This window comes from Lactuca virosa, chromosome 5 (genome assembly GCF_052849685.1).
Source record: "Lactuca virosa cultivar CGN04683 chromosome 5, Lactuca_virosa_CGN04683_v6, whole genome shotgun sequence".
In the NCBI taxonomy this organism is placed as follows: Eukaryota; Viridiplantae; Streptophyta; class Magnoliopsida; order Asterales; family Asteraceae; genus Lactuca; species Lactuca virosa.
In genome coordinates, this window is record NC_136430.1 from 69,073,455 (window position 1) to 69,086,415 (window position 12,961).

Consider the following 12,961-nt stretch of genomic DNA (forward strand, 5'->3'; position numbering starts at 1 on the left):
CTCTAATTATACATGCATTTTCTTTTTCCAAAGCATTCACCCTAGCTAGCATACAATTGAATCTATATAACATAAAAACTTAGTTTGGATGCTTACCTCTTGAGTAGGGTAGAGTTATTGACCTTTGAAAGCTTGAGCACCTTAAGTGTGATGCCTATAATGGTTCACAAACACCAATATGCAATAGGAGGCTTTATGAGAATAAGTTATTTGTCTCAAAAGAGTGTGTATCTGATTTTGGCTTATGGGGTTCTATTTATAATGGGGCAAATGCTAGGGTTACACTTTGTATACCCTAATGCTCCATGACTTTTCACATTCATATGCTCCATGGGTTTTAACCTCCATGTACTATCCATAGACTATCTTATTGGTTTAGCCTAACTATATAGTCATGGATCGTTAGCCCACATTATAAGAATCATTGATTTACATAATCAATCCCCATATATTTAATTAGTCTCTTTTGACCACAAAATTAGTTCCAAATTAATTCTTGATCAATACTAATTAAATAATATTCATATTAATATATTATACTTGTAATATATTAATAAACCATAAATAACCTTATTCTCAAAAATCCATCCTATCAAATTGCGTTGGTGAAGGCAACCCAAAAGGACCATGCTACTATCGGGTCAAGTACATCCCAGTTATAGTTCTGGGATTAGACACCAAATCCAACACTTAAGTGTAGGGAGTGTTATGCCTTGATATGACCAAATGTTGTTCTTTGACCAGGCAGTTATAAAAGTCATATTCGGGTATGGTGTGAACTATGCAAGAGGCTTATGTAGTCAAGATGGGATTTGTTCTTCTTCTGTGTTGAGAGTTAGACATCTAACGTGCGTTACCCAAAGTTGAATTACAAATGAGATTGATTACGATCCAAGGTTCATGTTCAACAGGATATCTGTAACAAAGGGATAATTGATAAACTTACCTTAATACATCAGTTGAAGCTTGGAGCTTTTAGGAATTGGATGTTGATGAGTGGCATTCTTCGTCATATATTATTGGGGGTAGTGAAATTTTGCTAGACGTTCACCACTGTCTATATCAATCTATGATGAGTCTTGTGCAAGTGGGAGATTGAAAGATCTATTATGCCCAAGAGTCATTATAGAATGATATTGCTAATAATATATGATCCTATATGGTCACACCATATAGCAAGTTACCGTCAATTGATTATTTCTTAGTATAATTTGATTATTAATAAATATATCAACACTTGTATTTAATTGGAAAATTATTATTTCATGGAAATAATATTTTACTAATTGGTAATTTATTATATGTGGAAAAAATATTTATTGGAGAAATAACAACTTATGAAATATATCATAAAGTATGATTATTTATATGTTATATTTATATCTTAATAAACTAGTTCAATTTATATAGAAAGTTGTTTTGTATAAAATAAGCTAGTTACAATTTATATAAAAGATGGTTTTATATAAAATAAGATATTTATATATGACTATATATATATATATATATATATATATATATATATATATATATATATATGTGTGTGTGTGTGTGTGTGTGTTGGGAATTATTTATAAAAATGATTGATTTTTATAAAGATAACATGTATGTGTATAAAAACTACCCTTGAGACAACTTTTTTCTTTTTTTGGACATGCTTTTCTCGAAATCAAGGAGGAAGACAAGGCATGCATGCCTTGTCTATTAATGTCATGCTTGGGGACAAAGTTGTCCCTCCTTTTGCTTTATGGTCTCCCTTTGATTTTTGGGCATTATATAAGGGAGGGCATGGAAGGGTTTTGTATACACTTCTTGCAAGCCTTCTTCTTCCTCTTCTTAGAGCCAAATCCTAGAGCTCCATGCTCTCTAGAGGATTGCCAAATTTCGGAATTTGAAGGCACTTCTTCTTCTCCATTATCTTGCATTTTGATGCTAGACAATGCCCCTTTGTTGCTTCACCTTTGAACATATATTTGGTATATATATTTCAAAGGCTTATGAACAACAAATTACAAGTGAATACTAGAATGTTTTGATGGTTCTACTCTTGCTTGGTGGATACTTGTAGAGAACTCTTGTTTTAGAGTTTCATGCCACACTTCATCAACTTCCAACCTCCCATGAGGATCAAAGTCTTCAAAGGTTGTTACGCTTTCCCTTCTATGGTTGTTTTAATCTTTCTAACTCTTGCAAAATGATCCTTGGTTGGTAAAATAGTTTTAGTTTTATTCAACATTTTTAAAGCTTCCGTTGTCAATTTTACCGGTTGTGAAACCGGATTTTTGAATAAAAACCCAACACCATATGCACCCAACAATTTTGATTCCGGGGGTGGGATCAACCAAATTCCAAATTTAGTTGTCCAACATGGGCCGAATCTCGCTCTCCATGCTTTCCTTCTACTTGGCAGCCCCAGGGCCCGCCATCGCTTCCTTATAGTTGGATGGATCATCCTTATTAACCAGTATACAATCACTGATCAATACATCTCCTTCTATGGTCATTTGGAAACCATATAAATCATGAGGAATACGAACTTATTGGATCTGTGAAGGGGAGATGGAGATATATCATTTTGTTCAACAGGTGGCTTTGCCTCAGGTTGAGGTTCCACAAACGGTTGTTACACCTCAGGTGTAGCGCTCGTGTCTACTAAAGATTATTCTTCACTTGACTCTTGAAGCTATTCTACGTCAATATGTCTCCTACTGTCATCTTTGGAAATGAGATCCCTCTCGAGGAAGAATCCCCTTCGAGTAACAAACACCTTGTTCTCAGAAGGCTTGTAGAACAAGTACCCAAAAGACTTTTATGAATAACCAATGAAGTAACACTTCTCTGATATGGGCTCGAGCTTATCATTCGCCTCTTGACAAACAAAAGCCTCGCAACCACAAACTTTTATATGTGCTAGAGAGGGATGTGTCCTACTCTACATCTCAGAGGGTGTTTTAGCAACCTTCTTAGTAGTTACAAGGTTTAAGATGTAGGCGGATGTCTCCAAGGCATACCCCCAAAAAGATATAGGAAGTATAGCTCGACTTATCATAGATCAAACCATATCTAATAGTGTTTGATTTCTTCTCTCAGCCACACCATTCAACTGTGGTGTTCTAGGAGGAGATAATTGTCAAACTATTTCATAATTTTTAATATGATCGTAGAATTCAAGACTTAAATATTCTCCACCACTGTTTTGAAAACCAGGTCTGACCGGCCGGTTGGACCGGCCGGTTAGACCGGGAACCGGTCAGGTTACCGGTTCTTTGAAGCCCAAAAACCGTTTGTAAATGAACCGCCAAAGAACCGGATGGTTCACTCAAAAACCAGTTCAACCGGAGTGGTCGAACCAAAAAAAACCAGTTTTGCTGAAGCTTAAACTCGATTTTAATAAAAACACTATTAGACCTCTCTAAAATTCTGAGGGCCACCAAGGGCACCCACGACATTAGATGTTCAGCGCCCTCACACATCATAAAGCCTTTGCCTCCCTTCCAATTTATAGAAGTCTCATTGCAACCTACTTTTGTTTCCTAGGCGATGTGGGATACTTGAATTTTCAAGTAGATATTTCTAGGCAGATTTATTAGTCATTTTTAAAACACTAAACAGTCTTGTTAACTTCATAAGCCATCTGAAGATTATTATGCGTTGAACCATCGAACCGGTAGCTCGACCGGTTAAGTCTTCGGTCCGGTTTTCAAAACATTGTTCTCCACCCCTATCGGATTAGAGCATCTTGATCTTTCTGTCCAATTGGCTTTCTACTTCATTTTGAAACTCTTTGAACACCTCAAAAGTTTCTAACTTATGCTTGATTTGATAGATATATCCATATCTGCTAAAATCGTCAGTGAAAGTCACGAAGTATCTTTCTCCATGTCTTGTGGCGGATTTGAATGGCCCATAAACATTTTTGTGGATGATATCCAACAAATAATTGCCTCTTTCATAGTGACTTGTGAATGGCGCCTTTTTCATCTTGCCAAGTAAGCAAGATTTGAGGTCAAATGATTTCAATATCCCATCTAATTGGAGCATGGCAATGCGCTTCTTTTTTATATGGCCAAGTCGACAATTCCACAAACACGACTTATCTAATTCACTATTAGACGAACCAATATTCAATAACAATTTATCAATTTCACCAATTTAAACAACACTTTCATACACACCTTTACAATGACTAACTTTAAATATAAACAACCATTTTTATAAACTAAAATATCACCATTATCATTGTCAAAAGAAAAATGATAACCATCCTTATAAATTGCATGAAAAGAAATGATGTTTCATCCATATCAAGCTAAAAGAAACAATTCGATGAACTAAGATAAACATCACCACCAAGCACAAGCACATAGTTCCCAATCCTTGTAACATACAACTTGTGTCTATTTCCCATGATTAGGTTGAGCTCCCCATGCCTTAACTTCTTAATTTGTCTTAGTCCCTGCATATCAGAGCAAATGTGAGTACCACATCTTGTCTCAAGAATCCAATAGTTAAAAGTAGATGCATTATGGAGTTCTATCATAAACATACCTGAGGTGCCAGTCACCTTGACTTTGCCATTCTTGAGATCCTCCAGGTATTAGGGCAACTACGCTTCTAGTGTCCCTTAGACTGGAAATAAAAGCAAATAGACTCATTTGGATCAGCAGAAGGAGCTTTCTCAGCTTGGACGTTTCTCTTAGGGCATTGGTTAAACTGTCCAACCTTAGTCTTTCCCTTCCGTTGGGATTAGAAACTATTTTTCCTTTTAGCAGAACCACGATCAATATCCAAGATTTGTGCACTAGGGTTGGAGTTATTGGGTTTCTTCATGCTCGCTTCATTTAAAAACAAGTTTATTTGTCTTTATTTTTTATAAGTTAGTGTCCAAACGGTTAAAATTTTCCAAGGTTCCTATTTGACCTTGATTATAGTCTCATTGTTAGCCTTTATAGTACAATTTTTTTAATTTATTTTTATAAGTTAGTAAGCATTTTACTTAGGGCCGCACACAAACTGAACGTTCAGCGAACTGTTCGTGAATCGTTCGACGGGAAGTTCGTTTATTTAATAAATGAACGAACATGAACACAAATTTTCGTTCGTTTAGTTAAACGAACAAACATGAACAATGGTCTCGTTCGTTCAATTATGTTCGTAAACGTTCGTTTATGTTGTTCGTTTATATAAGTTCATTTTATGTTCATATATGCTTAATTGTGTTTAATTACATTACTATATTATATGTTCATTTATATTCATACAGGTTCAATTATGTTTGTTTATCTTTGTTCATTTATATTCGTTTAGCATTCTCACGAACATAAACGAACAAACATGAACAATGTAATTTGTTAAACTAACGAACATGAACAAGAAAACTCGTTCGTGTTCGTTTATTTGTTCGGCTAACTTAAACGAGCGAACATGAACAAGCCTCCATTTGTGTTCATTCGGTTCGTTTACAGCCCTAATTTTACTAATTGTTAATCAATTAAAGTGTAACCTGATAAAAATTTAGTTGATTTATAGATGGTTTCTTTAAAATAGGCTAAAAAATCGGTGTATATATATATATATATATATATATATATATATATATATATATATATATATATATATATATATATATATATATATGAAGACAATATGACACTAAAGTACATTAAAAAATATATGAAAACTTTTATATATATATATATATATATATATATATATATATATATATATATATATATATAATTTGTAAGTTTTCATATATTTTTTAATGTACTTTAGTGTCATATTGTATTCATCACTAGAGAAATATAAATAGTTATTTCTGCTGCCTATTTCTATACTCAAAAAAATGAATGGTTTATTTTTTTTATACTCTTAGAAAACTAAAAATAAATGCCGTTTTTGTTTTTTCTTTGCTTTGGTTGGGAGTGGATCAGATCCAGCTTATTTTTCCAATGTAATATGCGGTAAACAGATGCAAATCACCAAGAGGAGCCAATAGCTGAAGTGGCACAATAAGTCATTCAATAGTATATTCTCATGGGTAAGTCTCAAAGTTTGCTTACATTTGGTATTAAAGTAAGCCATTCAAGAGTATATTATGTTTCTTTGGTTATATTTGGTATGAGTTCAAATGGAGCCGCTTCTCCAATACGTGTTAAAATTCCAATTTGCAAAATAGTAAAAAGCAGTTGTGCCATGTTTGATAACATAATGATAAAAATATTCAGCTGTGTTGTAGCATATATTGGTTCAAGTATTATAACAGATGGTGGGCATACCTTATACCACACTACTCATGATTAGACAACATGATCAGATAAACAAAATAACCAACAACGAAAAGGAACAGTAGCATTTTTTTTTAATATTTAAATATCGTTTTTATACAATCAAAGAAAATATAATTAAGTGTAAAAATAAATAACCTTAACTGAAACTGTGGATGAAGAAAAAACGTTACATGTACATTAAGAATTTGAAACACTTGAAAAAATCAGCAATGACAAATAAGTAATGTTGCTGAAAGAAAAAACCACAAATCAGTAATTAAGTGTAACAATAAAGAACCTTAATTTGAAACTTGGTAAACACTCCTTATTACTAAGGCTGCTGAAAAACAACTCAATAATTGGACCAAGAAATCATACTTAGCAATTAGATAATAGGCACAGCAATAAAACGACTCACAAAATCATACTCAACAATAATCAGAAATTGGACCAAGAATCAGACTTAGCAATCTGAAAATCAAACTCAACAATATATATATATATATATATATATATATATATATATATATATAAAGACTCACTAACATACATGTGTTTGAAAATGGCAAACTAGATGGCTGAAATCGCCGGTCATGGAGAAAGGCGAACAAGTCGTTTCGGTTTTTACATGTTTGTGGAAGGAGATTTTGCAGGAATGGGTATTATGGTCGATCCAAGTTTTAGTAATAATGAAAATGGTTTTAAATAATAAAAATTTATGTCTCCGACGCCACAAATAAAATCACAAGCCATGGGGTTAAAAGACTTGTATTATTTAGCCGGTTTGAGTGGATGGAAGCAAAGCAAAGAAAAAATGCAATCCAAGCATCAATTTTCATCAGCCTCATGGATCGGCATCAAAAACCACAATCTCATCGAGTCTGTCAATCAGATCTGTTTTGAAGTGGTGTGTTACTACTACCTGCATTGTAAAAAGCAAAGGTGTTATAAGAAAACAAACATATATATATATATATATATATATATATATATATATATATATATATATACACACACACACACACACACACACACACACTCTCGAGAGAGAGAGGCTTATAATTAATTATATACCTTGGAAGCAGAAAACTGGGTTCCAAAGTTGCAGTTGAGAATGAGCACGGTGTCGGGGGGGTCGCTCAACCATCTGTCATCCAACATTCGAAACAGAGTATTGAACATAGCTTCATGAGCTGTCTCTACTCCATCAAATAACACAATACCATAATCATTTCGCTTAATGACTTCCGCCAGGTCTATTGCATCTCCGGAATATCTGAAATATTAATGGAAACAAGACATTTAATACCAACAGCATATGCATATGTTGTGCAACTAGCTTTTAAAAGATTTTTGATTTCAACAAAAAGCTCTGAATTCAAAAGCTACCCAGACATATAAATCGTAATGAGAAACTTTTGGTCGTAGAACAACTCTTCTGCAAGAGCCTTGGCAAGCTCGGTTTTAGCAACACAATCGGGTCCTAGGAAAAGGATTGAAGCAATTGGTTGCTCAAGCCTTCCAAATCCAGCTCTAGACCTGAGCACTGCCTCAGCCACATCGTTTATGGCTTGGTCTTGTCCCACCACTCTTTGATGCAGCCTGTTCGCTAGCCCACACACCCTCTCTTTATCATCATTGGTTCTGAGGAGTTTGGTCACAGGTATGCCGGTACATCGACTGACCACCTCAGCAATCTCATAAGGTCCTACTGTTGTTACGTTTTCATCGCCTTTTATAAATGCAAGTTTCAAATCAATAGCCCTTGCTAAATTATTTCTTTCTGCTTCTAGCCTACGGATCTCGTCTCTTGTGTCTTTCTTCTTCTTGTACACAACTTTATCCTTCAAATCACCAAGCTTTTTCCTTACCTGCAAAAGCCAACAAGACATTAATTATTAGCTCTTTTCTTACCTTCAAATAATTAAAGCCAAAAAATTAGAGTACCTCAACAAGGCAAGCTACGGTTGCTTTGTCGTTCTCCTTTTTCAAAGATTGAAAATCAATCTCTAACTTAGTTAACTTTCTTTTGAGATTATGTATTTCATCAAGTTGTGCTTTCATATTCACACAAGCTTCATCAACCAGATTGATTGCCTTATTAGGCAGACATCCTGCTGAAAATGAATGATTAATTTTAGTATATACATACACACTTAAATTAGCATCAACAACAAGAAAGATATATCCATTAATAATATACCAGTTATGTATCGGCTCGAAAGTTGCACGGCTACAACCAAAGCACGATCAAGAATTCGAACACCATCATATCTCTCTTTAAGCCTGAAGAGAATACTCATGGTGTCCGGAATGCTAAGTTCAGTAACAAACACCTGATGGAAATACTTGTTAACAGCAGCATCTTTTTCAAGACATAATTTCTTGTAACCCTCTAAAGTCGTGCCACCAATGCACCATAACTGGCCCGTGGCAATCATATGTTGAAGGAGATCTGCTGCATCCATTGACCATTCAGCTTCAGCGCCAAGAGCAAGGTGGATGTTATCAATGAACAATATGACTTTCCCTTGGGCCTCTCGCACCTCTTTCAACACACCTTTCAGTTTGTCCTTCGTGTACACAATATCCAGCCATCTTACTTGTACATTATGAAGATTTATCGGGACATCACCTCTGAAAATCATCTGAGCTAATCCTTTGACAACATCCAATTTAACCACACCAGGTTCTCCAATCAGAAGAGGGTTATTCTTGGTTTTTCCAGATAAAATGCTAATCACTTCCCTAACCTCTTCGTCTCTTCCTATTACACGCTCAAGTTTCCCTACTTGACCTACCAGATCATTAGTGTCTCCGCAAGCAGTTTCAACCATTTCCCCTTCTTCCCCGCAAGAATTTTTTGCATGAGTCCTCAAATGAAATAACTTTGTCCAATGCATTATGAACGTTTCACGAAACGCAATAACCTAGTAAAAAATACAATAAACACAATATAAAAACGCATAAATTAGGAATGATTTTCTGAAACTACCCCTATACTCTTTGGTACAAGATTTTATTTTATTTATTTTATAAATGTTTTTTTTTCAGATTGCAAGCAAATACATAGAAAATGTTTCTTTTAACAAGAGTTAGTAATGTGAATTTGAATTTCATGAGAGCTTTGAAATGTTTGGAAGACTTTGCTATATTGAAGACTTAATACAACTATAATCCAACAGATTTTACTCTTATATAAAATGAAAATCTGGTAACATTAACTTAATAATCTTTTAACTTAATATATTAAATAATTAATCTAATGATAAAAGATCCATGGACGACTTACCGCCGTTATTAACCACTACTATCACAGGCGCCGGCCCAAACCAGAGATCGAGAGAGAGACAGATCGTGAGAGAGACCTACCGCCAATAACCACTGACATCAATACCGTCGGCGGACAAGAGTGAGCGTCGTTGGAGAACCGTATATGTTGCTTGTAGCCGTCAGACCACCGTGAACCACCGGATCTGATGCTGCTCACCGTCGGACCACCATGAACGCAGTCGGAATGTTGGACCGAGCCACCAGCTTTTAATCAACGTTTCTTTCCCTGTCTCACTTCTTGGCTTCTTGGCGGCTGTGTGAGGGTTTACAACATAAGTAGACAAGAACCATTTTATACCCTCGAACAGTTTATTTAAGTTCCTTATCAAACGATTTTTTTTTTATTTTGACTTTTTAAAAGTCAAAAAGTTTAAGGGTGTGTTGGCATTGCTTTTAGAAGGATACTTTTAATTTTTTTCAAAAAGCAAAAATATGTTTCGATAATAGAAAAGTTTTTTTAAAATGATTTTTTGCAAAGAATAAGACGAGGGGTTTCAAAAAGTCATAAAAATCTGACTTTTTATGACTTTTTGTGATTTTACATGTAAAAATTAAGCTAAAAGTCTTTTTGCTAATCCAAATACTTTTTAAAGAGTTTCTTTTACAAAAAGTCCTTCTACAAAAAGGACTTTTGATGTTTAAAAGCAATCCCAAACACCCCTAAAAAGTTGTAGTTTTTAGATTAACTTAAAAAAAAAGTTAAAAGATATGTGACTTTTAGTAATTTTTGGTTTTTTCCCTTTGCACCTTCAAACCGTTCATAAAAACACATTTAAAAATATTCTTTTAAAAAAGGGAAAATGACGTATAGGCCCTATAATGTTTCTAGGGTTGACCCATTTAGCCACTTAACTTATTTTGTGACTTAATAAGGGATCGAATTATTTGTTACCTAACAATATAGTCCCTTTTACCTATTGTAGCCGGTTAACGTTGCCACATAAACCTAGCCTAACACGTAAGCGATGACATGGCAAGAAGTTAAATCGTCCAACAACCGCAACGACGTCGTATTGAAGGCGAATCGTAAGGAGCAAGGATCGACAGTTCTAGCGCCTCCATATAAAATCAAGACTTCCTTGACCTAAAAGGGCACATCTGCAAACTTCATTACCCCAATCTCGTCTCTGAGTTTACTCCAAAATGGCTTCGATCGGACGTGCAGAACACAGCTGGTCTCCAAATTACCGCCGTCACATGGATGAGAATCATTCGAATGGTGTAACCAACGAAGACATGGCCATCAATCTACTGCAAACCCAGATGGAACTGTCTCTTATACGGGAGGACTTCCAAGACCAGTTGCGTGAGCTCCGTCAGGCAGTTAATCGACACTTAGATGCCATGAACCTTGAGGTCGATGACGTTCGCGCTGTTCAGTTGGATATCTCAAATATGGTTGTTGATCTTAAAAATCATTTCGTTTCTCTGCAAGGAGCATATGTGAAGATGGTCTTCAAGGACAACAAACGTAAGAAGCTGGTGTCTTGTGTTGGGATTTTTGGTGTTGTTTGTGCGTTTGTGGTGACGTATTTGGTGTTTAAGTAAAAAAAATGTTGTGTAGGTTGAAGCATTTCACTCCTGGGTTTGTGTTTTGGTGTGTTGCCTATGTTGTTTAGTGTCAATATTAGTAGTAGATTTTGTGTGGGTTGTTGGTATTAGTTTGTGATGTTGGTCTGTAGATTTGGTGGTGGTGTTCCCTGGGCTGTTGATTTTCATCGTTTTTTGATGAAGTTTTTTGTCGATGATCTCTGTAAAGTACTAATGTAATTGGATAAATGTACAAACCTTTGCTCAGTTTGGAGCATATTCAATCGTATTCTGATATTTGGACAAACAGAATAAGCATTCCATCCTTGTCCGGTTAGTTTCATAGTCACCATCCTTTGCATCACATATATACGAATGTCCTCTAACATGCTTATTATTGGTTTCTTCCGGGCATCCAAAATCACACTATTAAAATTCTCTGAAAAACCATTCTCTACTGACTCACAAGAATTATGAACTCTGAAAAAAGCCAAAGACCAAGTCTTTGGATCTCTATCCATAAGATGCATAACTGCTTTCGGATTTAATTTTCCAATCTCTTTCATAACTACATTAAATTGTGCTTCAGTTGTTGCCTTGCTCGCTTTCCAAAACATATTTTCAAACTTGGATCCACTAAATCTCTTTCTAAAATCCGCATAGATATGTCTAGCACACTGCCTATGTTCAGCTGCTGGAAATACTTCATTTACTGCCTCAATCAAACCCTACATAAGTCACATTAATGTTTGAGATTCGAATAACAATAACTAAATTTAGAACATGCAGTAGTTTTGAACCATACCTTGTGTTGATCCGAAATTAGAACCATACCATTACCATCATTCCAACATTGCAAATCTTCTTAAAGAGTTTCTAAGAACCATTTCCAATTCTCTTTGTTTTCCACAGAAACAACTGCCCAAGCAATCAGGAATATTCCATTGTTAGCATCTCTACCCACAGCACAAAGCAACTCCCCTTGACAAAAAGTTTTCAGAAAACAACCATCCAGGTTAATGATCCTCCTACATCCTCCCCTCCATCCCTCTTTTACTGAAGCAAAACATATGTATATTTTGCTGAAATAATTCTTACCATCAGGCATTGAATCAACACAAATTTTAACTGTGGATCCAGGATTTGATCTTCTAATCTCCTCACCATATGACCATAATCTTGCATAATTCTCAGCTATTGTCCCTTCAACTAGAGTCAATGCATACTTCTTGGCTCTCCTACACTGACTCATACTCACATTAATCCCAAAATCGGTTTTTACCTCCTCTCTAAGCATTCAGACGCTCATCTTTTGATTGTTATAAAATTGGTGCTTAAAGTGGGTCCCTATCCATTTGTAAGTCACAATTGATCCAAATTTGAAATTCTTTGCACAATTATGCTCACCGATAAGAGATTTTATCTGGAAAGACTTATCTTCATTCATCCAAGAACCCCAAAGCCTAAAAGTACATTTCCCATCACAACATTTGACAAGTAATCGTCTAGTATCATTCTTAACAAAACATAATTGATAACCATTCGCGGCAGCATAGTTACAAAGCATGTGTTTCAATTGCTTAGGACTCTCAAACCTCATACCTAAAACAGGTTCCTGCTCCTTCCAATTTAGCTTATCATTGAAAATGTTTGGCAGTTCGGGATAAAAATCTTCATTGTCACCCATGTCTTCTTCGAAAAACTCACCTGCACCTGCTTTCTCACCCATTTTTTCCTTAGGACTCTCATTACCCTTTATAAAAAGATGAGGCTTCTGATGGTCATCCTCATCGCCATCGACATCCTCATCCTCGTCGTCATCATCGTTG

The 12,961-nt window shown here is 35.2% G+C and overlaps 1 protein-coding gene across 2 annotated transcripts; it reads right to left on the minus strand.

Annotated features, from left to right (window-relative positions):
• Positions 1 to 6,824: 6,824 nt before the first annotated feature.
• Positions 6,825 to 9,878, minus strand: LOC145115248 (chaperone protein ClpB1-like). Of its 2 annotated transcripts, none has more exons than XM_079051499.1 (6): positions 9,562 to 9,878; positions 8,473 to 9,199; positions 8,217 to 8,383; positions 7,659 to 8,140; positions 7,344 to 7,545; positions 6,825 to 7,191 (listed from the first exon to the last, which is right to left on the minus strand). In XM_079051499.1, the coding sequence occupies exons 2-6, from the start codon at positions 9,170 to 9,172 to the stop codon at positions 7,114 to 7,116; spliced, it is 1,629 nt and encodes a 542-aa protein (XP_078907625.1). In that variant the 5' UTR covers positions 9,173 to 9,199; positions 9,562 to 9,878; the 3' UTR covers positions 6,825 to 7,113. The 2 variants fall into 2 exon arrangements, with proteins under 2 accessions (XP_078907625.1, XP_078907624.1); XM_079051498.1 differs by having other exon boundaries at positions 8,217 to 8,386.
• Positions 9,879 to 12,961: the final 3,083 nt, after the last annotated feature.